The sequence below is a fragment of the Leopardus geoffroyi genome, chromosome C1 (assembly GCF_018350155.1).
Source record: "Leopardus geoffroyi isolate Oge1 chromosome C1, O.geoffroyi_Oge1_pat1.0, whole genome shotgun sequence".
In the NCBI taxonomy this organism is placed as follows: domain Eukaryota; kingdom Metazoa; phylum Chordata; class Mammalia; order Carnivora; family Felidae; genus Leopardus; species Leopardus geoffroyi.
This window is the reverse complement of record NC_059328.1, coordinates 119533206-119560142: the sequence shown is the minus strand read 5'-3', so window position 1 is coordinate 119560142 and position 26937 is coordinate 119533206. Positions and strand designations below refer to the sequence as shown.

Below are 26937 nucleotides of genomic sequence, written 5' to 3'. Positions count from 1 at the left end.
GAGACTTCGAGGGACCTGGGTGGTCCCACTGTTTCCCATTCCTGCATCACCTCCAACCCCCGAAACCTGCTCTGGGAACAGAATAATATTGCCTGTTTATACCTCAGAATGGATAAGTAAATGTTTCCTCTCTTGGGAGGGCACATTGAAGTTATTTTTAATGTTAATTTATTTATTTTGAGAGAGAGAGAGAGAGAGAGAGAGAGAGAGAGAGAGAGAGAGCATGGGCAGGGAGAGCAGAGATAGAAGGAGAGAGAGAATCCCAAATAAGCTTTATGCGTCAGGACAGAGTCCAACGCGGGTCTCGATCTCATGAACTGTGAGATCATGACCCGAGCTGAAATCAAGAGTCAGACACTTAATCGACTGAGCCACCCAGGCACCCCTGGAAGGACACATTAAAAAAAATTTTTTTTAAATGTTTGTTTATTTTTGAGAGAGAGACAGAGACAGTGTAAGGAGGGGAGGGGCAGAGAGAGAGGGAGACACAGAATCGGAAGCAGGCTCTAGGCTCTGAGCTGTCAGCACAGAGCCCAACGCGGGGCTCGAACCCTCATGTTCTTGAAATCAGACCTTTGCCCTGGGTGGGCTGTGGGTGGGGGGAGTAGCATTGGGTCAGTGGGAAAATCTCACCATTGACCTGTTTACTTCACTTTTTTTTTCTTTGTTCTGAGAGCACAGGCTGCAGTCCTGACATGGCAGTCCCAAAGCATGCGTAAGTTTCCCCACTCAGGGAGGAGAGGGTGTGGGTGGCTCAGTGAGGCCTTTAATTGCTATTTTAATTAGCTTTACGGAGGTATAATTTATATACTATATCCAATTAGCTTTATTGAGGTACATTTTGGAAACTGTATACACCTTTCAAGCATGAAGTTCAGTATGTTTTGGAAGTAATGTGCCAATCAAGATACAGAATATTGCTATCACCCCAGAAATTCCTCTGTGCTCCTGCAATCAGTTGCCCCCTTGCCCCAACCCAGGAAACCATGGTTCTGTTTTCTGACACCACAGATGAATGTTGCTTGTTATGAAGCCTAATATAAATGCAGTCCTACAAGATGTCCTCTTTCAGGTCTGGCTTCTTTTGCTCATACTTTTGCTTATTATCTTCCACTGCTGATTAATATCCCATTGAATGGGCATACCACAATTTATGTACCTATTCACCCAATGATGGCCGTTTGTGTTGCTGTTTTTTTTTTTTTAATTAATCAGCAGTTATTTTAAAACGTTTTTTTAATGTTTTCTTTTTTTTTTTTTTTTTTGAGAGAGAGAAAGAGAAAGAGAGTGTGTGTGCAGGAGAAGAGAGAGAGACAGAGAATCCCAAGCAGGCTCCACGCCAGCCGCGCACAGACCGACACAGGGCTCAAACTCATAAACCGTGAGATCATGACCTGAGCCGAAATCAAGACTCGGATGTTCACCCATTTGAGCCACCCAGGAGCCCGATTTGCAATCAGCAGTTACCAAGCTTCATGAAGCACCAGGCGATGAGCTAGGCGTGGGGGGACTCTGACCACCACCATCCCGCACAGCTAGAAAGAAACATAAAGTCAAAGAACTTTTAACATTTTTCTTTGGTATGCTTTATACATTGTCTGGATCCCCCTTTCCATTGTCTCTGCTGATGAGCTCAGGCAGACAACAGAACAAGTGGTCAAACAGCCAGGGAGGTACGACGGAAACTCTGGGACCAGCACTGGAGACTGGGCTTGCCTGCTTGCTGTGGGGTTTTGTCTGCCTGTTTTGAACACTTGGGTTTGTGCTGGCGATTTTTACATCATGCATTAACATGGTTGCCCCAGGGTTCAGCTGGAACGAGGCTGCTCAGGAGTTCTTGATCTGCCGGCTGACCCACCAGCTAAACTAGTTGGGGATCCACTAGTTCATAGAAAGCCCAGCTGACAGAGACCACCAGGCATGGGGTCCCACTTGCCTGGGACTCCAGCCGCATTACCCCTGTCTGATAAGAGCACCGTGAGCCACTTGGCTGTCACTTTGGAGAACAACAGAACTTGAGGTAACTACATCAGAGCCACTCTGAACACACATTTAAATTCTCCAATCCTTGTAAAAAAAAAAAAAGGGGGGGGGCGCCTGGGTGGCTCAGTCGGTTGAGCGTCCGACTTCAGCTCAAGTCATGATCTCACCGTCTGTGAGTTCGAGCCCCGCGTAGCGCTCTGTGCTGACAGCTCAGAGCCTGGAGCCTGCTTCCGATCCTGGGTCTCCCTCTCTCTCTGCTCCTCCCCCGCTCTCACTTTGTCTCACTCTGTCTCCCAAAAATAAATAAATGTAAAAAAAAAAAAATTTCTCCAATCCAATTATACGCACTGGAAAAATAAAGCCAAACCCCGCATTTCTTGAACAACACGGTCCCAAAGGCAAGTTAACCATTTCATCCGGTGCTCGAGAGAAAAAAACAGCCCGATCCTTGTTCCCAAAGATAAAAGTGTGTGAGTGGAAGACACTTAAGAAGAGACTGTACAGCATTTCCCAAATTGTGTGTTTGGTACTTTATGGGAGATATAAGGGATTTTTAAGGGTCCTATTAACAGTGCAGGAGTTTCACATCACATGCTGGCTTGACAGAAGATGCCGCTCTCCTGAGGGCCCTTCCATTGATAAACAAGCTTACGCTATTATTGTTTTGTCGGGCCCTCATGCTCACCCTGTGGGCAAACAGGGCAACTACTGGTGTCCCCTTTTGCAAATGAGGTCGCCGAAACTTAGTAAAGAGCAGCGCTGGGACCAGGGAGAGTAAGTGATGGATCATTGCAAATGCAGCGTGGGATCCTGTCTTTTTTTTTAAGATGCTGACATTTTGTTCATCACGGGCTTTTTGCATTTAAGTGACTTTTAAAATATCGTGTTAAAATGTTAACGACCTTGATTACTGAATCTCTTTGCACCGGAAGCTGGTGCCTCAATGACCTCATTCTAGGCCCCGCCCTGCAGGCCGAGAGGATTAGCTTGAATCCTATGAAGTATCCATTTACTACGTGTCAGAAAGGGCTGAATAGCAATAATTTTGTATGAGTCCCCCTAATGGATGCTTCCAGGAAGGAGTCCTACGCGTCTCTGTGCTGCGTGTGACTGTTTTATTTTTGGGCGTGCAAAGGTCCTCAGCCTGGCTGCACATAGATCCAGCCATGGGGCTTGTGTTATAACCAGAATCTCAGGCTGGGGGGGTGGGGGGTGGGTGGGGAGAAACGGTATGTGTGTTCCCAAAAAACTCCTCCAGCGTGGACTACTGGATTACAGCTTCTGGATTAAACTCGGTCTAGACCAGGCTAGAGAGAGAGAAAATACCCTGGATTCCAATTCTGGCGGCCTCACTTTCTAACCACAAGAGTTGAGGCTAGTTGCACGTCGTAGAGAGTGTTGAGTAACACATGCGTTTAGCGCAGTGCTGGGCCCTGAGAAACCCTGGACACCCGTTAATGGTTCGATGCACTATTACCTGGTGCTGAGGCCCAGAGAAGTGAAAGTCACCCAAGGTCACCCGGCAAGTTCATGAAAGGGTTGGGTTTGTGGCCCAGGTCTTTCTGGGCCCGTATCTAGAGCCAAAAGAACCACGTTTGAGATGCACTAAATGCTCCCTCCAAGGATGATGCACTCGGCAACTAGCCCACCGGGAATGAGGGTTACGCCTGGCCAGAGAGGAGCTGACCAGGCAGGGGGAGCTGAAATGAGCAGGTTCCTGTCCCTGGAGGATTGCCCTCCTGCAGGGGAAACCCCCCCCCCCAACCCCTTGCAGCCTCTACTATCTTCCGTGGCCCAGACTTCTGACTAGAGCTGACAGCTGCTTCCCTTTCCTCGCCTTTAACCTTTCCTGTGCTGGCTTCGGCTCCCCGCACCTCAGCCCCAGCCAGGGACTTCCTGATTACTGAAACCACGGGCACCACTGGGGACCTCTGCCTTGCGGGCACTGCCAGTAACTCACTTTCCCGAGTTCCTTTCCCGTTTGGCTTTCTGTCACCCGCCACAGGCCAAAGAAAGTGACTCGGCGGGGCCCAGCCTCATCTCCGGCCACCTCTCCTCCTCACCTCTCGGGTTCCAAGCAGCCCCAAAGTCTCGTGGCGCCTCGGCCCCGAGGCCGCCCTGCCTGTGCACTGTACTCGCCACCCTTCTGACCTGGGAAACCCCCCACCCATCTCGCTCTCCAGGCAAAGCCCCGGTCAGCCCTCGAACCTGGAGCTGATCAGCAAGCTCTCTGGTGGCCCCGCTGCCTCCAGGCCATTCTGTCAGGGGCTTCAGTGACTGCCTCCTTTAACAGCAGTTTTCTAGAATTCAGTTGTATCCACTTTCTCCCTGCATACCGGACTGTGAGCTCCTTTTGAGGCAGAAGCCGTTCCCTTCATCTCCCCGGAAACCAGGAAGTTCACGTCTCTAGCGATCATAGCCATGCCCCCTGAGCACCCACTGCCGGCCAGGTGCCATCCTGGCCGTTATTCACGGTCTCATCCTTTTAGCCAACAGCCAAACGAATATCCCCATCCTACGTAGTTTACGATCGAGGAAAGTGAGGTGCTCGGAGCCCGCATGATGTCCCCGTAGTCATACAGCTCCTCTGCGGAGCAGGTGGAATTCGAACCCGAACACTTGAACTTGTAGGGTCCGTGGCTTCACCACCCGGCTATCCATCCAGGAAGGATGGGGAATGCCTGACAAGAGGGAGCTAGGGAAAGGGTTTCTCCCTTCCAGGAGTCTAGGTCTTACTGGGGCCAGAGCAAGCACACGGGCGGACCCACACAGAGCATGGGAAGATACGAGGGGAAGCAGAATCAAAACCCACAACGTGTGCTACAGAGAAGGGCTTCTCTAGCGTGTATGTACCTCACCCGGAAATCTAGTGAAACTGTAGATGTGGATTCACATGGGGACAGGACCTAAGACTGCATTTCTAACAAGTTCCCAGGTGATGCTGATGCTGCTGGTCCCGGGTCCACACTTTAAGGAGCAAAGAGGAACCCTGAGGCCAAAGTAGGCCAAAGGAGGGAGATTTCAGCGTAAGCTGCGGAGGTCCTGGGACAGTGTCCTGGGTCTGCGATGGTGGCGGGGCTCTGGTGGGCGGAGGGAAGGGAGGGAAACATCCTCCTTGGGGTCATCCACCACCCTGCTTTCAGGAGCCTGGAGCGAGGGGTGGTTCCAAGGACCTGTGACTTATGCCCTAAAGCCACCTTGACCCCCTCCCCCTCCCTTAATGAGCAGCTGCACGGAGCAGGAGCTCCACGTGTGAATAGCCTGTTTTTGAGAAATGTCCCATTCTGATCATGTCAGGAAACATTTTGCAGATTCAGAAGTCAGAGCCAAAGGGAAGTGCCGTGTGTCCTACAATTAGCTGCAGTAGTTAAATAGGAACAATCTTTCCCCCAAGTGGTTCCTCTTGAGGGGAACATTTCTGCTGGCTCCAGGACTTTTTGGCCATCTATAAAGCTTCACAATGGAAAATTAAGAAATTCTCAAGGAGGACGAGTTCTTGGCTCGCACTGGAGAAAGAGAAACTATCAACCCAACCATGTTCCCTGCTATGGAGACCTTTGAAATCAACGGTAAAGTACTCCTTCCCAGTAATGACATTGCCTGGTGATGTACTTTTTCTGTTGGCAACATGAGAATGGACAAGGTGATAGGAAGCCTAGGTTTGTACCATCGACTCTCACTAATCTATTTCTGGAATGCTTCAATCTGGAATTCGTAGAATGCTAGTAATAGATGCTGTATCGTTAGCATATAGTTGGGGTTGCTTTTTTTAGCTTCGCGATAAATTGTATTCATATCATTTCCCCAGATTAATACAGTTACCATACGCTCCTCCTTTGTATTAGCGTCTTATTTGGACACACAGATTGTGCGATGAAATGGCAAAACAAAACGAGAGGGATGAAAAGTTTCCACAAAACTAAAGCCAGTGCCACGTAGTTATTTAATGTAATTCCTTGAAAATTCTTTAAGGTGACTTCCATAATAACTGATGTGTTGATCAAGGAGTGCTTTCTCCATTTCGTGTGGGCTAGGCTATGTTTGTAGCTTCATAATTAGTTTGTCTTAGATTCGCTTCAGGTTTTAAAAATTCAGGCAACTCTGTCGTCTTTATTTTCTCCCTCATTGTTATACAGGTGGTGCATTTTTTAAATCTTCTAGACTTTAAAGTCACCGGGGAGTGTTTTCCACAGGGGATCTCTGGTTTTCCATTCCAGAATATCCTTTCGGAATTGCCTTCTGAACTGATGAGTCATTCCCGCTCCCAATCTTTTCTGGAAGTTGTATGTTCAGAGCAAGTGAAGTTCTGGTCCCCGAGGAAACACCGGGGGTTTTGGTGGGCCTTCTGCGCAGCAAGACCAGCGGTAGGTTGAGTCTCTTCAGAAAACAAAAGCCATCTTCAGGAGACATAAGGAAAGGGAGGGAGCGAGGGAGGAAGAAAGAAAGGAAGATGCTTGGAGCCATTTAGTGCTGAAGCAAGGAGTTTTATTCATTTCAGTAAGCCCTGAGGGGGTCACTATGTTACAGGGCCTCACAGTGATTACTGTTCATAATGGCATTCATCTGGAAAGTTCCATATGGTCCGCGATCTTTGTATGAGAAGACAGGAAGTTGTCAATGCATTTAGAAAAATGTTCCTTCCAACGAAGCTGGAGGGTTTTGTTTGCTCGTTCGGTTTTTGGTCAGAATTTTAGTTAGCGGCCTCCGTAAACCAAGTCAGGAAGCTGGAATCCCTCCTTGAAGCTGGCCTCCCCCCTCACTTGCGTTGCCCCGCCATTAGAGTCCTACTGACGTGACTTCTAATATCTTTCCAGAGCATTCTCCCTTTCCCTTCCTCCATTGCCTCTTATTGTCTCTTGCTGCCATGCTTCTCTCTGTCCTCAGAGTTACTCTTTGTAGCTCGTCCTGTGTTTACGTCAAGTAATCTCAAATGCAAACCAATGCCTCTTTGCCCAATGTCAAACGTTCAACGCTCCCCATTGCCTTCAGGACAAAGTCTAAATTAATTGGTCCTAGTCTCAGTCCCCTCTGAACTTCCCCACTCAGTGTTGACCCCACCTCATGGAACCATTTGTATTTCTCTAAATATCCCCTATGAATAGATCATAAACTTGTGATCCTCTCTTCCTGCTCCAGCCAGCATCTTCTGTCACTAATTCCCTTTATTCTTTAAACTTTAGAAGAGTTCCCACCTCTGACCTTCACGTGAGACCAGGTTGGATCTGTCCATAGATCTGTCCTGTGCTGGTGACAAATTGTTCAGAAATAGTTTACGGGTGGCCTCATCCTGCCATCCTCCTGCCACCACCAACGTGACTGAAGACTCCCCATTTACTCTTGCTTGTTCCCTCGGTGCCGAGAACAGTGCCTAGCAGGTGCTGAATATGTTTGATCAGCTGACTTTGCCTGAACATTTTCAGTACCTTAAAAGGCACATATCGGCAACGCTGCATTCCCCCAAGTTCTGAATAGCCAACAATTATTAAAGGCATTTGCGTGCATGCGTTCTCTGTTACCACACTGTAAATTCCTAAAGGCAGAACACCCAACCCCTCATCTTTGTACCCCCTTAAATCCCAGCCGGTGACCGCACGAACAAATGCTGGATGGGCGAGACAAATCAGGCCAGGGGACAGAACTTCACTTGCTCTGAACATACAACTTCCAGAAAAGATTGGGAGCGGGAATGACTCATCAGTTCAGAAGGCAATTCCGAAAGGATATTCTGGAATGGAAAACCAGAGATCCCCTGTGGAAAACACTCCCTGGTGACTTTAAAGTCTAGAAGATTTAAAAAATGCACCACCTGTATAACAATGAGGGAGAAAATAAAAGTCTTCCCACCAATTTCAGAACATACTTCTTGACGGAGAAAACCCCCAAACACACGGGTGGAAAAGTTGTTTGTTCTGCTTAACAGGAAGCACCGGCCCCCCCCAGCGGTGGGTCTAGCTGTCTCTTCTTCCTGCTCTAAAGATGATTTTAAATATTCTCCAAATAGACCTGAACACTGGGCTCTATTGGGGGTCAGCCCTGCTAACGAGATTGCTGTCACTCCGGGTCCTTGTTCTGACTTTGGTTTTTGTCACGTCACTATTTCTCAGCATCTTTTAGACATCCAGCTCCACCCCTGAGTTCTTTTTTTCCTAGCTTTTTATTATGAAACCATTACAGACTCACAGAAAGTTGCAAAAACACGTGTAGGGAAGTCTCTGTGACCCCCCACCTGGTTTCTCCCGGTGAGAACATCTTGCGTAGCTACAATATCACAACCGGGAAATGGATATTGGTACAACTTATAGAGCTCAGGCATTCGTGTGTGTGTGTGTGTGTGTGTGTGTGTGTGTGTGTGTGTGTGTGAATAGTGCTCTACGAGTTTATCCTATGTGCATATTTGTGTAACGATCACCAGCATCAGAATACCGAACTGTTGCATCACAAGACTCTGTGTCATGCTATCTTTATAGCCACACATACATACCCCTCACCGCTCCCCACCAGCGATCCGCGTCCCTGGCAATCACCAATCAGTTCCCCAATTCTACAGTTTTGCTGTTTAAAGAATGGTGTATAAACGGAATCACACAGTATGTAACTTTTTTAAGATTGGCTTTTTTTCCACCTAGCACGATTCCCTCGAGATCCATCCAAGTTGGTGTATGTATCAACAGTTCTTTTTATGAAGGGGTGTTTCTCGTATTATTCCATGATATGAATGTACTGCAGCGTGTCTAACCACGCACCCCTTGAAAGACATAACACACTGTTGCCAGCGTGGAGCTACTACGAATACAGCTGCTATGATCATTTACGAAAAAGTTTTTGTGTAAGCCTAAGTTTTCATGTCTCCGGGATAAACGCCTCCAAGCGCAGCGGCTGCATTCTAAGTGTGGGTTTGGTTTTTTAAGAAGCAGCTGATCTATTCTTCCAGCGTGGCTGTGTCGTGTTACGTTCCCACCAGTGACGTACAGCTGACTCAGTTTCTCTGAGTCCTTGCTGGCAATTGGTATTTCTACTATTTTTATTTTAGCCATTCCAATGGGTGCCTGATTGTGATATCCTATTGTAATTTTGATTTGCATTTTCCTAAGGGCTGCTAATGTCTGCAAATATTCTCTCCCAGTCTGTAACGCGTCTTTTCATCCTCTTAACAGTCTTTTACAAAGCAAAAGTATTTCATTCTATGGGGGAGGCCCTACCTAGCAATTTCCCCTTTTGCAGATTTACAGATTTATAGATTTACAGATTTACAGATTTACAGTCTAAGCCCTCTTCACCTGGCCTGAGGGCCCACAACTTTTCTCTTACGTTTAATTCTAAAAGTTTTATAGGGGTGGTGGGTGGGGGGATGGGCTACACGGGTGATAAGTATTAAGGAGGGCACTTTTGGGGATGGGCACTGGGTGTTATATGTAAGTGATGAATCACTAAATTCTACTCCTGTAACCAATACTACGCCATACTTGTTGATGTCGAAACATCAAGTAGCTATTCCTCACATTTTATTCTTTTTCAAGGTGATTTTAGCTATTCTACAGTTTGTACCTTTCCATGTAAATTTTAGCATAAGCTTACTGATACCTACAAAAAAAAACCTTTCTGGGATTTTATCGGAATTGTGTTACACTTCCTGATCAGTTTTGGAGAATTGACATCTTACTATGTTTAGTCTTACAATCCGTGAACACAGTGCATCTCCACATTTATTTAGGTCTCTGTTTTTGTTTGTTTGGTTTTGTTTTTTAATCAGGGCATTCAAATTTTCAGCCTACACCTCCTGTATACATTTTGTCACCTTCATATCTAAAGAGTTCATTTCCTTTGGAGCGACTGTAAATGCCATTATGTTTTAATTGCGATTTCCACCTATTTGTCACGAGTATATCAGCATGTGACTGAATAAGAGAGTGAGAACAGACATCCGTGCCCTCTTCCCAATCTTCAGAGCAAATGATCCTGTTTCATTATTATGTATCATGTTAGCTTTAGATATTATTAGATGCTCCTTTTTTTTTCAAGTTTTATTTATTTATTTTTGAGAGACAGAGAAAAGAAGCACATGCGTGCACACAGGAAGGGCAGAGAGACAGGAAGAGAGAGAATCCCAGGCAGGCTTTGCACTGTCAGAGTGGATCCCAAAGCGGGGCTTGAACTCACAAACTGTGAGACCATGACCTGAGCCCTAATCAAGAGTTGAACGCTTAACTGACTGAGCCACCCAGGCACCCCATTAGAAGCTCCTTTTTTTTTAAGTTCAGGAAATTCTATTTTATTTCTAGTTTGTTGAGAGTTTTTACTTATGAATTTATTATTTATAAAGAGAGTTAGAATTATGAATTATAATTATGAGAGTTTCAGTATGAATTTGGTTTTGTTAAGTGCTTTTTCTGTGTCCATTATATGGTTATCTGATTTTTCTTCTTTAGCTCATTGATATCGTGGATCATACTGATTGATTTCTGGATATCGAATCAGAGTTATATACCTAGAAATCCCATTTAGTCATGGTATATAAATTCTTTTTATACATTGTTTAACATGGTTTACTAATATTTTGTGGAGGATTCTTATGTCACATTTCATGAAAGGTACTGATCTTCAGTTCTCTTTCTTGATGTTATCTTTGGTTTGCATTTTCAAGATAATCCTGACCTCCTAAAATGAGTTAGGAACTGTTCTCTACTCTTCCATTATCTTGTAAGAGAGTATGTAAAGCTAGTGTTAATTCTCTTAAAGGTTTGATAGGATGTTCCAATAAAATTATCTGGGCCCTGACATTTCTTTTTCAGGAGCTTTTTCAGTACGAATTAAGTTTATTTAATATATACAGACATTTATATTATGTATTTCCTATTGGCTGAGTTTTGGTAGTTTGTAGTTATTGAGAAATTGATTCATTTCTTCCAAGTTGTGAGCATAAAGTCAGTGACAGGATTTTCTTATTTTCTTGTTCCGGGCTGCAGGAACTGTGGTGATAACTCCTATTTGAGTCCTTATATTGATGATTTGTGTCTTTTCCTCTTTTAACTTTGTGAGTCTTGCCAGAGCTTTATCGATTTTATTGATTTGATTCATGGAACCAGTGTTTTGTTCTTTTGATGCTCTCTTTCGTTTTCCTATTTTATTTTATTTTATTTTATTTTATTTTTTTAATTTTTTTTCAACGTTTGTTTATTTTTGGGACAGAGAGAGACAGAGCATGAACGGGGGAGGGGCAGAGAGAGAGGGAGACACAGAATCGGAAACAGGCTCCAGGCTCTGAGCCATCAGCCCAGAGCCTGACGCGGGGCTCGAACTCACGGACCCCGAGATCGTGACCTGGCTGAAGTCGGACGCCCAACCGACTGCGCCACCCAGGCGCCCCTCGTTTTCCTATTTTAAATCTCATTGATTTCTGCTCTGATCTCTGTTATTTTGTTTGTTTGTTTGTTTCTGGTTGCTTAGGGTTTATTTTGCTGCTCTCTTCCAATTTCTTGAGCTAGGACCTTAGCTTATTGGATTGAGACCATTCCTTATTTGTAATGTCAGCCTTTAGTGCTGCTATGAATTTCCTTCTCAGTGCTACTGTAGCTGAATCCAATAATTTGATATGTTGTATTCTCACTTTCAATCAGTTGTATTTTTAAAATTTTTTATTTAAGGGGTACCTGGGTGGCTCAGTCAGTTAAGCATCCAACTCCTGATTTTGGTTCATGGCATGATTTCACAGATCATCGGTTCAAGCCCCATGTCAGGCTCTGCACTGACAGCACGGTGCCTGCATGGGGTTCTATGTCTCCCCCTCTCTCTGTCCTTCCTCTGCTCTCCTTCTCTCTCTCTCAAAAAAAAAAAAACAACAAAAAAATTTATGACTTTATAACTCATACATTATTTAATTTTTTAAAAAATCTCCAAGTGTTTAGAGATTTTCCTTGTCTGCCTGTTATTGATTTCTGTTTTGATTCGATTGTCAGGAACCATACTCTGTGCAACTTCATTTCTTTTCCATTTTGTTGGGGTTTGTTTTAGGACCCATGAGATAGTCTATCTTGGTGAATATCTCTTGTGTGCATGGAAAGAATGTGTATTCTGCTATTGTTGCATGGAATATTCTATAACTGTTCTTTAGATTCTATTGGTTTATGCTGTTGTTCATTTCTTCTAGAGCTTTGCCGATTTTTGATCAGTTTCTGAGAGTGGGATGCTAATATCCCCAGTATTATCATGGATATATTGATTTCTCTTTCAGTTATATCAATTTTTGCTTCATACAAATGGGAGCTCTGTTGTTTACTTTCTTGGAGATAGCATATGGTTGAGTCATGCTTTTTAATCCACTTTGTCATTATCTGCCTTCTCATTGGTTTGTTTGTTTTTTAAAGTTTATTTATTTATTTTGAGAGAGAGAGAGAGCGTGCACACAATCAGGAGAGGGGCAGAGGGAGAGAGAGAAAGAATCACAAGCAGGCTCCATGCTCCATGCTGAGCCTGACATGGGGCTCGATCCCACGACGGTGAGACCAAGACCTGAGCCAAAATCAAGAGTCAGACGCCCAACTGACTAAGCCACCCAGGTGCCTCCTAACTGACATCTTTAAACCATTTACATTAAAGTAATTATTGATGCGTTAGGGCTTAAATCTGCCATGTTATTATGCATTTTCTCTTTGTTCCTCTGTTTCCCATTACCAGTTTTTCTTATCTTACTTTCCTATGAGTTGCTTGAACATGTTTTAGAATTCCATTTTGACTTATTTATATTTTTTGTTTGTTTTTAGTTTATCATTTGAAATCGTTTTCTTAATTTTTTTTTTCTGAGCACTACACCGTACATATATAATTTATCACAGTCTACGGACATCAACATTCTACCACCTTCAGTCAAGTGTAGAAATCTTATTTCCATTTATGTCTTTTGAGCCTTTCCAGTTTTGAAATGTAATCATCTTAAACATTTCCTCTACATGCACTAGGTATCACATAATTACGATTTTTTTTTTCAAACATCAAATGTGATTTTTTTTTTTTAATTTTTTTTTTCAATGTTTATTTTTATTTTTGGGACAGAGAGAGACAGAGCATGAACGGGGTAGGGGCAGAGAGAGAGGGAGACACAGAATCGGAAACAGGCTCCAGGCTCTGAGCCATCAGCCCAGAGCCTGACGCGGGGCTCGAACTCCCGGACCGCGAGATCGTGACCTGGCTGAAGTCGGACGCTTAACCGACTGCGCCACCCAGGCGCCCCCATCAAATGTGATTTTAAAGGGGCGCCCAGGTGGCTCAGTCAGTGAAGCCTCCGACTTCGGCTCAGGTCATAATCTCATAGTTCGTGAGTTTGAGCCCCACGTTGGGCTCTGAGCTGACAGCCTGGAGCCTGGAGCCTGCTTCCAGTTCTGTGTCTCCCTCTCTCTCTCTGCCCCTCCAGTGCTCACGCTCTGTCTCTCTCTCTCTCTCTGTCAAAAATAAATAAACATTAAAAAAATTGTTAAGAAATCGATTAAAAAAATGTGATTTTAAAAAATCATGAGAGGGGCGCCTGGGTGCCTCAGTCGGTTAAGCGGCCGACTTCGGCTCAGGTCATGATCTCGCGGTCTGTGAGTTCGAGCCCCGCGTCGGGCTCTGTGCTGACAGCTCAGAGCCTGGAGCCTGTTTCCGATTCTGTGTCTCCCTCTCTCTGACCCTCCCCCGTTCATGCTCTGTCTCTCTCTGTCTCAAAACTAAATAAATGTTAAAAAAAAAAATTAAAAAATCATGAGAGGGATGGCCTAAACACATCTCCAGGTTTACTCATTCTTTTTTCTTCTTCTTTCCTTTTGCAAGTGCTATGCTTTCTGCTGTTATCATTGCCCTTCTGTCTGAAGAACTTCCTTCGGCCATTCTTCCTTTCTTTTTTTTTTTTTTTTAAGATTTTATTTTTATTAAAAAATTTTTTTTGAATGTTTATTTTTGAGAGAGAGACAGAGAGAGAGAGAGAGAGAGGTAGCACGAGCAGGGTAGGGGCAGAGAGAGATGGAGACACAGAATCTGAAGCAGGGTCCAGGCTCCGAGCTGTCAGCACAGAGCCTGACGCGGGGCTCAAACTCACAAACTGTGAGATCATGATCTGAGCCGAAGTTGGACGCTTAAGCAACTGAACCACCCAGGGGCCCCAAGATTTTAATTTTTAAGTAATCTCTACACCCAACCCATAACCCCGAGATTAAGAGTCACAAGCTCCACTGACAGCCAGGCAGGCGCCCTCTGTTAGCCATTCTGTAAAGGTAGATCTAGCAGCAATAACTTCATGTAGTTTTCCTTCATCTGAGAATATCTTTATTTCCTGTTCATTCTTAAGGGATATTTTCACTGGATACAGTTGATAATTCATTTTTTGAGCACATGAAAAATGTCACGTCACTTCCGCTTTCAGATGAGAAATCTGCTATCATTCAAATCGGTATGTCTATAGGTCATGAGTCATTTTTTCTTGGCTCCCTTCAAGATTTTTTCTTTTTCTTTGGATTTTTACTTTTCTTGGTATGTAGGGCTTTTTTTTTTCCCAGCTTTTTTACTTGTGATGCGTCTTGTTATTGAGTGCTTTGAATTTATCATGTTTGGGGTTTGCTCAGCTTCTTGAATTGGTAGGTTTGTGACTTTCGCCAGATTTGAGAAGTTTTCAGCCACCATTATTTCTTTAAATATTTTTTTTGGCTTCACACTCTGGGACTTTAATGATATGAATGTTATGTGTTTTGTTATTGATACATAGGTCTCTAAGTCTATTTATTTACTCTTTTAGTCAATTTACTCTGTTTTCCAGAAAGGGTAATTTCTATTGTTCTGTCATTTAGTTCATTGATTCTTTCCTTTATCACATTTATTGCACTGTTGAGCCCATCCAGTGAGATTCTTTTTTTAATTGGTAGTTTGAAGTTCTACAATTTCCATTTGGTTCTTTTTTATATTCTCTATTTTTTCGTATATTAAAAAATATGTTTGGGGAGCCTGGGTTAAGCATCGGTTAAGCGTCCGACTTTGGCTCAGGTCATGATCTCACGGCTCATGGGTTCGAGCCCCACATCGGGCTCTGTGCTGACAGCTCAGGCCTGGAGCCTGCTTCAGTTTCTGTGTCTCCCTCTCTCTCTGCCCCTACCCTGCTCATGCTACCTTTCTCTCTCTCTGTCTCTCTTTCTCTCTCAAAAAGAAATAAACGCTAAGATTTTTCTTTATTTTATTGTTTCAAGAGTATTCGTAATTGAGCATTAAAGCCTTTTTGTTTTACCCGTTCTCAAGTCCTTATCAAATAAGTCCATTGTTTTTGACACCTGCCATAATATTATCTTCTCTCATTCAGGTTGCCATTTTCTCTGTTCTTGGTATGATGAGTGGTTTTCCATTGTATCGTGGACACGTTGTGTAGTATGTTAGGAGACACTGGATCCTTTTAAATCTTCTGTTTTGGTAGAAAATCACATCGCTGGTATCACATGCATTCTGGCCCATGTTGTGGGCTGCGGTTCCAATATCAGCTTAGTTTTCAGAGCCCTCACTACGCTGTTCCGGTCTACGTTGTTCCCCTGATGCTATGGGTATCCTTGCTGGCTCCCTTCTGGTGCCTCCTGCAGGGGCAGAAGGTACTTCCTCAGACTGTCCAGTGGTGCTAGGTGGGGGGTGGAGACATCAAGCCAATAGGGCAGAAGCCACTTTCCTGGGCCTGCCCACCAGCAGCCTAGTGCTGGGTTCAAGGCGGGTGGGGGGGAGGGTGCTTCTGCACCCACCAAAGCCACATCTGCCACATCACAAGTTGCTGGGAGAGGGCAAGCCTGGGAACCCTAGAGTCTGTGTACGGATTTTTTTTTTTTTCTTCATGGAGATCTTGTATAGAATTGAAATTTTATTTGCCTCTGGAGCCACATTTTCATTGAGAGTCAAACAATAGAGCTGCCACATTTCTGAAAACTGTTTCCCTAAACTCTTCAGCCAGACTCACCACGGTTTGCTCCGGGGAAGCTCTTTCTAGCTCGCCAGCAGCTTCTTTCATTCTCTCGTCTCAGACAGCTCTTCCTCGTTGGGGAGATCCAGTCTGGAGGAGAAACTCCTTCGCAGTTTCTTCTACTCCCTTAGAGCTTAAATGATCGGCATAGACGGTAAAGAATTTATCAGATTGGGGCGCTTGGGTGGCTCTTGATTTCAGCTCAGATCATGACCCCACTGTTCGTGAGTTTGAGCCCCACCTTGGGCTCGGCATTGACAGCGCGGAGCCTGCTTGGGATTCTCTCTCTCTCTCCCTCCCCCGCTCTCTCTGCCCCTTCCGTAACTCTCTCTCTCACAATAAATAAATAAAAACTTTAAGAAGATTCATCCCGAATCTTATTTAAAAAAAAAAAAGAAAACTTTATCAGATTATCAACTCTGTACAAAGTCAGTTAGAGAAATGCCATTCCCAGTTTCTAAAATACCTTGCCTCTGTGTTACATGATAGCTCTGGCTTAAAAAAGCACCCTCGTTGGGGTACCTGGGTAGCTCAGTTGGTTAAGCAGTTAAGTGTCCGACTTCAACTCCAGTTGTGATCTCACAGCTTGTGGGTTCGAACCCCACGTCGGGCTCTGTGTGGACAGCTCAGAGCCTGGAGCCTGCTTCGGATTCTGTCTCCCTCTCTCCGCCCCTCCCCCACTCATGCTCTGTCTCTCTCTTTCTCTCTCTCTCTCTCTCTCAAAAATAAGTAAACATAAAAAGAAAGAAAAAAGCATCCTGGGCCTGAGTGAACACCCCTGAACTACTCCCATCATACTATCATGCCTGGTTTTCCTTTCATCATCCTTACTCAAATGCCTTCCACCCCTCCGACCATCTGGTTTGAACATACTCGTATTTTCATATGTTAACTAACTTGAATCTAAATATGTTTTAAAGCCATTAAAGAAAGCTATGTGTCCCCCTGCCAATTTAATTATACTAAAATGTGAATTAAAAAAAAGAAAATATCTGTATTTTCCATGCTGGCCCTCATTGCCACCTCTGACCTCTCTAACACCGTGTCTCTGAAGCACGCTGTCTTTCTATTCCCATTGTTTCCTTGGCTTTAGTGCTGTCTGGTTCTTGATTTCGAGCCCCGCATCGGGCTCTGCGCTAACAGTATGGGGTTGCTTGGGATTCTCTCTCTCTCTCTCTCTCTCTCTCTCTCTTTCTCTTTCTCTCTGCCTCTCTCTCGATATATATCTTAAAACAAACATTTTTTTACAAGGTGTAGTGCTGTCTACAAGATTGTATTCATCGTCCACCATCTTCTGTTAAACGCGAGGCCCCCCTTGTGCGTTGCCCATCCTTGCCACAATGACACGCTTACCTGAGGTCTGCAGTTGCATTCCTGATGCTTTCCCAACACTTCTAACCTGGCAGTGCTCCACTCTGCACGTGCTCAGCGCCCAACCTCTGCGGCCACTCATTCATCCGTTGAATATTCATCTTCCAGCACGTCGCGTGTGGTCTACACCACATTGGTGCCAGAAGGCAGCCCAAGAAGCTTCCGGGCTATTGGGGGGAAACTGAGACATAAATAAGACACGGTTCAGGGAGATGGATGACTCATCAAGTGGAAACCCAGGGCGATGTGGGGAAGCAGAGTGGGATCCCACCTAACCCAGGGGAGTCAGAGAATGCGTCCTGGAGCAGGAGGAGCTCCGCCGTGCTCCCCAAAGATGAGGGGGAATTAGTCACGCAGAAGGGAGGAGGCAGGGCCATGTATTCAGAGGAGATACATGGCCTGGAATCAGAAGGGTGTCACCACGAGTGGTCCGGCCTGACTCTTGGTCAGGGTCCACGTGGGGTGTGGTGTGGAGGTGTAGCCATGGAACAACTGACTGGCAGGAGGTGAATAGGACAGTGGGCAGTGAACGGCCACTGGAGGGCTGAAGATAGGGAAGCGACTTGGCCAAGTTGTGTGTTAGAGTGCTCACCGAGGCTGCCGTGTGGGCCCCCCTTTTGGGAGGGGCAGTGCGGGGGACACTCTGTGCTAGACGAAGTGTAACCAAGTGCCACTAACTCAAAAACCACCCAATCAAATAACCACTCCTCTTGCCTCTGCCAGAGCCATCTTGAGACCACCATGCATTAGACGATGTCAACTCAAAGGCATGTGCTCTGCAGGTGGCTGGAAGGATCATCAGCAGAATAGTAACGGTTCCACAGGTGATGGAAACTAGACGCGAGGTTCCTCTACACCGTCACCTACCACAAAGCAAAAAAAAAAAAATGTGTTCACCACCCCTGCCTCCCTCCCCTGGGAGGCTCACCTATGATCCCTTTTGCCTTCACACCTGCCCTTGGAGTTCATTGCAAATGCATTTTTCCAAGGGTGACTGTCAGTGTAGGTTGATGAGGGAAGCTCAGGCCTTGGGGTTAGACGGAGCCAGGGACACATGCCTGTTGTGTTGCCCTAACTTCTCTGAACACCAGGGCTGTACAAAGGGATAATCACACCTACCTTGCAAGATTGCGGGAAGCATTAGAGATGATAGAGGACAGTGCCTGGCACCGAATAAGCCGCCTCCCCACCTTTGGATGCCCCAAAGTGGGGAGACAGCTGGAATGGGGAAAACACTGGAGTTAGAACCACCGTGGCCTCTTTTTGTAACACCCCAACTGGAAACAGCTTGTCAACGGGGACATTATCTGCAAGAATTGTGGCTCTTGTCTTTAAGGAATATCAGGCAGCTGTTAAAAGAATGGCCCAATCTCTCTCTACAAAACAAAAAGACAAAAGACAAAGACTGGAGGAATGTCCGTAGAAAATCACTCATTGCAGAAAGCAACGTGCTGTATTATATGTAATATGACATCATCTGCGTAAAATCGAAAGAAAAAACAAGTCCATTCAGCAGGGTACGGGTTTGTCAGTTTCCACGAATAAGCAGGGCGAAGGCCACACCCCAGAACGCCAGCAAAGCTTATGTCAGTGGGTTAGGACGCCAAGGAACTCAGGTCCCCTGAAGTCCCCGATGACAAGATCATTAACCTTTGCAATGCTCTCTATATTGTTTGATAAATTATATTAAGCAGGTTGTGTTTTTATAATTACATAATCTAAAGACAAAGAAAGCCAAAGCCTGAACCTGATTTCCAGATCTGCATCTCACGACCCGATAGGTTTTTCAACTTCTCCGAACCTCACCCACAGTTTATAAAGAGGCAACAAGCATCCTCCTCCCAAAGTTTTGAAATTTAAGTATGTTCACTCATTAATTCATCCGCCGAACGTCTCTTGAGAGCCCTCTACTTCCAGGCACTGGAAGGGGCTTTGGTAGTGAGCCTGGTTTAAGGACTGTACTGTTCCAACTGATGACATGTGGCATGGGTGTTTGTGTGCCCAGCACACCAGTGAGTGACCGATGATGGCATCTCCTAGCTTGTGGGAAGAGGAGGATCAGGGGAAGACTTGGGGGTAGTGAGACATTGTGTCTTTACCCTCAACCTCACGGGGAGCCCTCTGCTCACACAGAGGGGAATCGGACGCAGTTTGGGGCTCCCTGTTCTCTGCCTTCTACAACAACCACCTTCTACCGGGGTTGTGTTTCAGATCCGAAGTCCAGGAAGAGAAAGGCGGTTAACTGCTTCACGGTCATGGTGGCCATCTACCTGGTTCTCCTCACCGCAGGTGCCGGGCTGCTGGTGGTAAAAGGTAAAGAGATCTGGTGCTGTCTGGTGCTTCCTGGGCTGACAAAGGGCTCAGGTTTGAGCGAAAAGCCCTGGGGTCACCTGTGGAGAGAGAGTTCTTAGTCCCTGGGCAGCTACATTGATGGAGGGGGTGGGGAGTGGCTAGGAAGGAGTGTGTGTGTGTGTGTGTGTGTGTGTATGAGAGAAAGAGACAGAGACAGAGACAGATTTAGAGAGAGACAGAGAGAGAAAGCACATGTGAACCTGTGTGTGTCTAGAGCGGTGAACAGTGCGATAACTTCACCTAGGATGTCATGTGCGTCTTTCATCAAGGATCCCCAGCGTCTGGGTGTGAAAGGGCTCTATTGAGCGGATTGTTCATTTTATTTTTATTATTTTTTAAATGTTTTAAATGTTTTTATTTATTTTTGAGAGAGAGACAGAGACAGAGTGTGAGTTGGGAGGGGCAGAGAGAGAGAGAGAGAGAGAGGGAGACACAGAATCCGAAGCAGGCTCCAGACTCCAAGCTGTCAGCACAGAGCCCCATGTGGGGTTCAAACTCGTGAACCGTGAGATCATGGCCTGAGCGGAAGTCGGACTCTTCATCGACTGAGCCCCCCGGGGGACCCCCGATTGTTCATTTTAACATGATCTTACTTTCAAAGTGTCCCCAGTCCAAATGTTAAGGTCATGAAGCAATTCCACCCGCAAACACTGAAGTCACGCAAGAACATCGTGTGCTCAGCTGTCATAAACATGCGTCACTCGCGTATTAAGGTCACACATGATTAGATCACACCAGTACATTAGTCATCATACGTTCACACCCAGAGTATCCAGGAAGGCTGAAGGTTGATCGTGATGCTGTGGGTACATCCCTAGGCCACACAGGAATATTCTATGACATGTAACGTCATGCCCGGTATAAAGCACACATGTGGCAGATATGGAAAGAGCTCTGTGCTCACGTTAGGTCCTCACAGCACATGACATGTGTGTTTAGTATTCAGGACCCACAGAAGCCATGCACATATGACACAGGAATGTCAGGGACATGCTCACATGCCCGGGGCTTTAATGAGGTCCCTAAGAGAGTGTTGTGGGGTGGGGGTGGGGTGTCCAGTTCTGAATCTTCAGGAGCGGCTCTGGGCCCTGGAGATGCACTTCACCAATGGATCGCTGGCCGCCGAGGACAGCTCATCCTTCTCTCTGCCCCAGTCAATGCCCATCCCGTACCTCCTGCAAGTCTTACAGGCCCAGATCACCCAGGTCCACACCAGGCAGGAGCATCTGCTGCGGAAGGTGGACAACTTCACTCGAAACCCAGGTTTGGCCCCCTCCCCTTGCACCGGGACCCTTCAGAGGATGGAAAGTAGGGGCTGCTGGTTCATGGGCAAGGGGATCTTTGGGCTTGAAACTCCTTCCCCGGCAAAGAGAGCATTCCAGAACCCAGCGTATGAGACCCTGGGGCCCAAGACAAGGGGTGAGAACCAAATGGACGGGCATGAGGTTACAGCCCCATCGGGGGCTGCAGACAGGTGGGTCAAGAACCTAGGTTGCAAGTGCCCTATCCAAGCAGAGTATGACCTCCGAGAGCCAGGGACCAGAGCAACTGGCCCAAGGCCAGGTCTTAGTCACAGAGCCCACAGATGGATCTAGAATGTTTGGGAAGGTGGGTAAAACACAGAGCATGGGTCGATTCCCAAGACCACTCCCGTGCAGCCAACTAATACTGGCACGTGGCTGGAGAGAGCATCACGGAAGGCACCAAGCCGGTCCAGGTCACGTGGGAACCCTGGAGGGAGGGGGCAGTGGGCCTGCTGGGGAAGTGTGGTGGCTTGGAAGATAGGGCTGCACACGGGAGAAAACAGAGCAGACGGTGGAGATGCCAGTGCCCCCTGCCTTCCCTCGGTCTTCCCTGGGCCAGGCGAGGCTGTCCGCCATTGCACCTGCCACCCTCTGGCTGTGCCCGCACAGGAAGAGCTGATCTGGGCCAACCCGGCTCCTAGGTGTGATCTGACTGTTTGCAGGGTTCACACTGTGGCCCGGAGCTCTGGCTCTTCTGTCTCTGGGACGGGCTCGGCCTTGGGGGCTGATTCCATGACGGTGGATCTGTGCCCAGGGGAGCACGTGCTGAAAGGACTCAGGGTCCAGGTAGGCAAATCCCCCCGAGGCTGCATCGTGAGTGCAGACAGAGGCCGAGCCCTGATGTGAGGAGAGGTGACGGCCGTGGTAGATGGGCGGAGTCCAGGCTTAGCCGCTCAGACACCAGGACCAGCCCTCTCTTCGTGACATACGAAGGTGATGATCCGCACGAGGGGCCCTGCCTTTAACCTGAGGCTCATCCTTCATGGGTTTGGCTCCAAGGTCTTCTGACCACACAGGGGAGACTCCGGGGGTCTCAACCTTCTCTCCACACTTCTGCAGCTCCCAGGGATCTACAGCTCTCCGTTGCAGACCACTACCTGCAACCAAACATCCGGCTTTCTCGAAAACATTCATTCCTGGAAAATACCCGAGCGTTGGGCCCCTGTTGTCCAAAGCCCCTGTTTGCCCGAAGCTCCTGCTCCTCGGCCCCGAGGGCACACAGCCTTCCAGCTCTGAGCTGGGTGCGCCTGCCCGGCCCAGCCTACAACCGTCTCTTCTCCTCTTGCAGAGCTATTCGGGATCAAAGGGGGACGAGGCGCTCCAGGTACGTTCGTTTCCGCTCTGACCCACGTCACCCGCTCCCCACAGCCTTCCCCCAGGGGCTCCTGGGCCTGTGCCTTTCTGGGCCTCAACCCCAGCTTACCTCCCACCGGCCTCCAGAGCCCCCCTACAAACTCACTGGTCCTCGGTCGGGTCTGCTCTCTGTTCCCTGACTGTGCTGGGACTCCCAGCCTCTGGGCCTCTACCCTGCTCCTTGCCTGAAATGAGAAGTGACCTCTCCATCCACCACGCCCAGCCGATTCTAAGCCACCTTCCAAGGCCAGCCCATGTGCATCCCCCCTGCTCCCTCTCCTACTGGTGTCCCTGCTGCCCGTGCAGGACTCCCCCTCTGTCTCCCATAAGCACTGTTTCCAGGGCTGATTACCCAACACCTAGCTTGTCTCCCCACCTTGCCGTGATTGTTGACAGGGCTGCACAACTCGCGTCTCCTAGAGCACCGTAATGACATGGGGGTAGGGGTGGACCGTAACGGGAGGGGCAGCCTCTAATCCCAGGTCTGCTGCTTACCAGCTGTGTGACTTGGGGCCAGGTACTTAACTTTTCTGGACCCCCAGCCGCTCAGCGGTGTCAAAACTAAGGGAGACAATTGGGCTCACTCCACAGGGATGCCGGAAGATTCACGGGAAGGGGCGGGCCGCGAATGTCTGACAATGGCAAGGGCTCTCTGAGGACAACCCCCTCGGCTGCTTTCTCTTTCTCCTTGAACTCACGCGGGTTTCGTTACACACGTGCGCACACGCTTCATTCACGTCCTACTCCGTTCTGTCACCTGAGTGGTTGAAATTCCACCCGGAAGATAAGAGTACACGGCCTTCTTGGGACAGAACTTCTTGGCTTCAGAATCTTTCACATATGGCCCAGATCACGCTGCTGGCCACGAAGAGTTGTGTTGTTTATTTTTTAATGTTTATTTATTTATTTATTTATTTATTTATTTTTTCAACGTTTATTTATTTTTGGGACAGAGAGAGACAGAGCATGAACGGGGGAGGGGCAGAGAGAGAGGGAGACACAGAATCGGAAACAGGCTCCAGGCTCTGAGCCGTCAGCCCAGAGCCCGACGCGGGGCTCGAACTCACGGACCGCGAGATCGTGACCTGAGCTGAAGTCGGATGCTTAACCGACTGCGCCACCCAGGCGCCCCTATTTATTTATTTTTGATAGAGAGAGAGAGAGAGAGAGAGAGAGAGAGAGAGCTCGCGCGTGCGCACAGGGGAGAAAGGGAGAGAGAATTCTAAGCAGGCTCTATACCACCAGTGCAGAGCCGGATGCGGGGCTTGAACCCACGAACCGTGAGATCATGACTTGAGCCGAAACCAAGAGTCGGACACTTAACTATTTGAGCCACCTGGGCGCCCCAGCTGGCAGGAAGAGTTTTGAGGCAGCAGCATGAGTGTGTACTGTGTGACTATCGCACCGGGACAAACAGTGGCTCCCTCTGGAGCTGGGTGGCCTTGAACCAGTCACTTAACATTTCTGAGTTCTGTGTTCTCCCCTCGCAGCCCGGGATAATCCCAGGACCTCCCGGGATTGGTGCGAGAATTAAAATGACGAAGGTAAACATGCTTAGTCCAACGCCCAGCTCAGAGGAAGCATTCGATGGTGTCGTTGCTGTTATCTGTTGTTACTATTTGCTTTGTTATTTTCTGGGGCAGATTGAATGCGCTAATTCTGGGGCAGTCCCGGCCTGATTGAACGTCGTCTCCTCCCCTCCAAGGAGATGCTGTTCCAACAGCTTCTACCGCCGTAGCCAACATGATGGGGGCTTACACCTCTTGTCAACCCAGCGGGTTTAGTCTGACGTTTAAAATCTGCTCCATCACCCGCCCCAGGCCCAGTGCTCCAGGAACAAGACACAGAGCCCAGCTCACCCTCAGGGTGGAGAGCGGCCTCCCTTCTGTCCCTCTGTCTCCGTCTCTCTCTCTCTGTGTGTGAACGTACACATAGTCGCTGACATACAGTGGCTCCAGTTACGGTTTCTTGACTTTACCACGGTGCCAAAGTGATACACATTCAGCAGGTACTGTACCTTGAATTTTGAATCTGGATCTTTTCCTGGCTAGCGACAGGCAGGACGATGCTCTCTCGCGAAGCTGGGCGGGGCAGCTCCTGGTCGCAAACAACCACGCCGCTGACAACCACTCTGTCCCCAGACAGCCATCCTGACCCTCACTTTCAGTACCCTAGTCAGGAAGATATGTGACAGGGCCGACACCGTGTTATAAAGTGGGCTTGCGTGAGATGACTTTGCCCAACTGTAGGCTGATGTCAGTGTTCCGAGCATGTTTACGGTGGGTGAGGCTGAGCTGCCACGGGCCGTAGTTTAGGCGCATTAAATGCATTTTCCACTTAGCATATTTTCAGTTTATGTTGTGTATATCGGGACGTAAGCCCATTGCGAGTCGAGGAAGATTCTGTACGTGTATGTATGTATATAATCTCCAGTACTCTCTCTCCATGTCTCTCGAAGCCTCTCTCTGTCTCTGACTACCTCTTTGTCCCTTTCTCTCTCTTCTGGAGCCCAGAAACCAGAGGCTGGAAACTGATTCTAGCAGCTGGAGCTCAGCAACGCCCCCACCACCAGTACCTTCCCAGCGTCCCCCACCACCCTGGCCCACCCAGGGGAGGCTGCAATCTCTCTCCCCTCCCCCATGGCCTACCTCACCTGGCTAGGGCTCCCCAAAGGCACATTTTCCTACAAAGGCCCCTGGTGACCAATAGGTGGATCCCAGAGGACGTTTGGGTGCAGGGCTCAGGATGACCGGTTTGGCCCTGAGGCAGCCTGCCGAGAAACTGCACTCTGGCCCAAGCTTCCAGAACAGCGGGAATGGAGAGGGGAGCTGCACCTAAGTCAAGTTTGGGGAAAGGGTGATGTGGAACCCACCCACACCTCTTTCCCTCCCCTGTGTGTTCCGGACTTTCCAACAAATATTTACTGAAAGCCTCTTAAGGACCAGGCAACGTCCAGCCACTGGGAACGCAGACATAAAAAGACAGACAGAACCCCTGCCCCCAGGGAAGCATGATTTGGTTCCAGCCCCTTCTGCTCTGATAGACTGGGACAACTCCTTAGGTAAGGAGGGCACAGAAAGGGCCTAACCCCGGCACGTGAAGGGGTTTCCCAGAGAGACCTAGTGGCCTTGACCTGAGTATGAGCAGAAAGTGTCAGGAAATATGGGTTCCAGACAGAGACCCACATGTGCAAAGGCCCTGAGGTAGGAAGGGGGTTTGGTGAGCGTAGGAAGGCAAAGAAGGCAGACCCACGTGCTGGAGTGCAAGAGAGGAGCAGAGTTGGAAGACAGGATGGGAGCAGCGGGGACTAGGCCGGCCTAGGTCAGGGGAGGTGAAGGGGGCACCCCAGCTACGTATTTTTGTTGACTCCTCACGCTAACCCCAAGTGGCTGCCGCTATTACCCCCGTTTCACAGATGAGGAAGCAGGCTCAGAGGGACGTTGACTAACTCAGGCAAAGTCGGAGGGGCAGAGTCGGACTCCGCAGCCTGAGTCCCGTTCCTGGCCCGGGGGCCAGGCCACTGCAGCAGAGCTGGTACAGCTTGTGTAGCCTGTGGTGGGAAGGAGCCATATTGACGGGCATAGGATCCTAGGGACTCATCTCAAAAATTCCCCTGAGGGACTGGACCTGTCCTATCAACAAGTGGGGCACTACTCCTAAAGGGCCAGGGGCCGGAGCCTCTGGCCTTGAGCCCTGTACTCACAGGGTCTGTGGACTTCTTGCCTCTTTCCTTTGGCTGGTAAGTGTAGCCAAAGCTCACTTTCCCTGGGTTTTTACCGTGTCCCATGACCCCATGTGGTCCCTTGAGGACCCTGTGAGGCAGGTGGTGGCATTCCCATGTGACACGGGAAAACGGGCTAGGCCATGTGAAAGGCTGGTCAGTGGAGGCCAGCGGTCAGAGCCTGAACTGATTCTCCAGTGTTCTTCCCTGAGATTTGTGTGAGAGGGACCCTAGTCCCCTGCTCTGCTTCCTTGCTTCGGCCCGCCCCACCCCCCGTCTTGTGCACTTAGGAGAGATATGGCATCATGAGTCCCACCAATCAGACTGGGGCTCTACCCTGAAGTAGAAAGCATGTCAGAGGCCTTGTCATCGTGGTGCCCTGACACGGGGATAGGCTTTGCCATCGGGAGACCTGGAATCTGCCGGCCTCTCTCCACATGTGTGAGCTCAGGCAAAGCCACGCCTCTCAGAAAGTCACCCCCCTCGTGGAGAGGTGGGGGACGAGCCACGGCCTGAGTGTTTTTCTCTCCTGAAAATTCATACGTTGAAAACCTAACATCCGAAGCGACAGTGTTAGGAGGTGGGTCTTTAGAAGGGGATTCAGTTCTGAAGGCGGGGCCCTCCTGAATGGGATTCGTGCCCTTGTCAAAGGCTCCCTCAGCTCCCCACCGTCGCGTGAGGACACAGGGAGAAGTTAGTGGTCTGCAACCCAGAAGAGGGCCCTCTCCAGAACCCGACCACACCAGCTCTTGGATCTAGGACCTTGCGCTTCCTGCCTGCAGGACAGGGAGAAATGAATGTCGTTTCAAAGCCACCCGCCCTGCGGTATTTTGCTATAGCAGCAGGAACGGACTAGAACAGGACGTCCCGCGCTCCCGGGGTGCTGTGCGTCTCGAGCCTGC

The 26937-nt window shown here is 48.1% G+C and overlaps 1 protein-coding gene across 1 annotated transcript in view; it reads left to right on the top strand.

The window, feature by feature from the left end:
• Positions 1 to 5346: 5346 nt before the first annotated feature.
• MARCO (macrophage receptor with collagenous structure) overlaps positions 5347 to 26937 on the top strand; it is a 40840-nt gene continuing 19249 nt past the window's right edge. The window contains exons 1-4 of the mRNA XM_045479552.1: positions 5347 to 5552; positions 19517 to 19618; positions 20717 to 20920; positions 22250 to 22285. Of these exons, the coding sequence (XP_045335508.1) occupies positions 5519 to 5552; positions 19517 to 19618; positions 20717 to 20920; positions 22250 to 22285 (376 nt within the window). The 5' untranslated portion in view covers positions 5347 to 5518. The remainder of the gene's footprint in view (positions 5553 to 19516; positions 19619 to 20716; positions 20921 to 22249; positions 22286 to 26937) is intronic.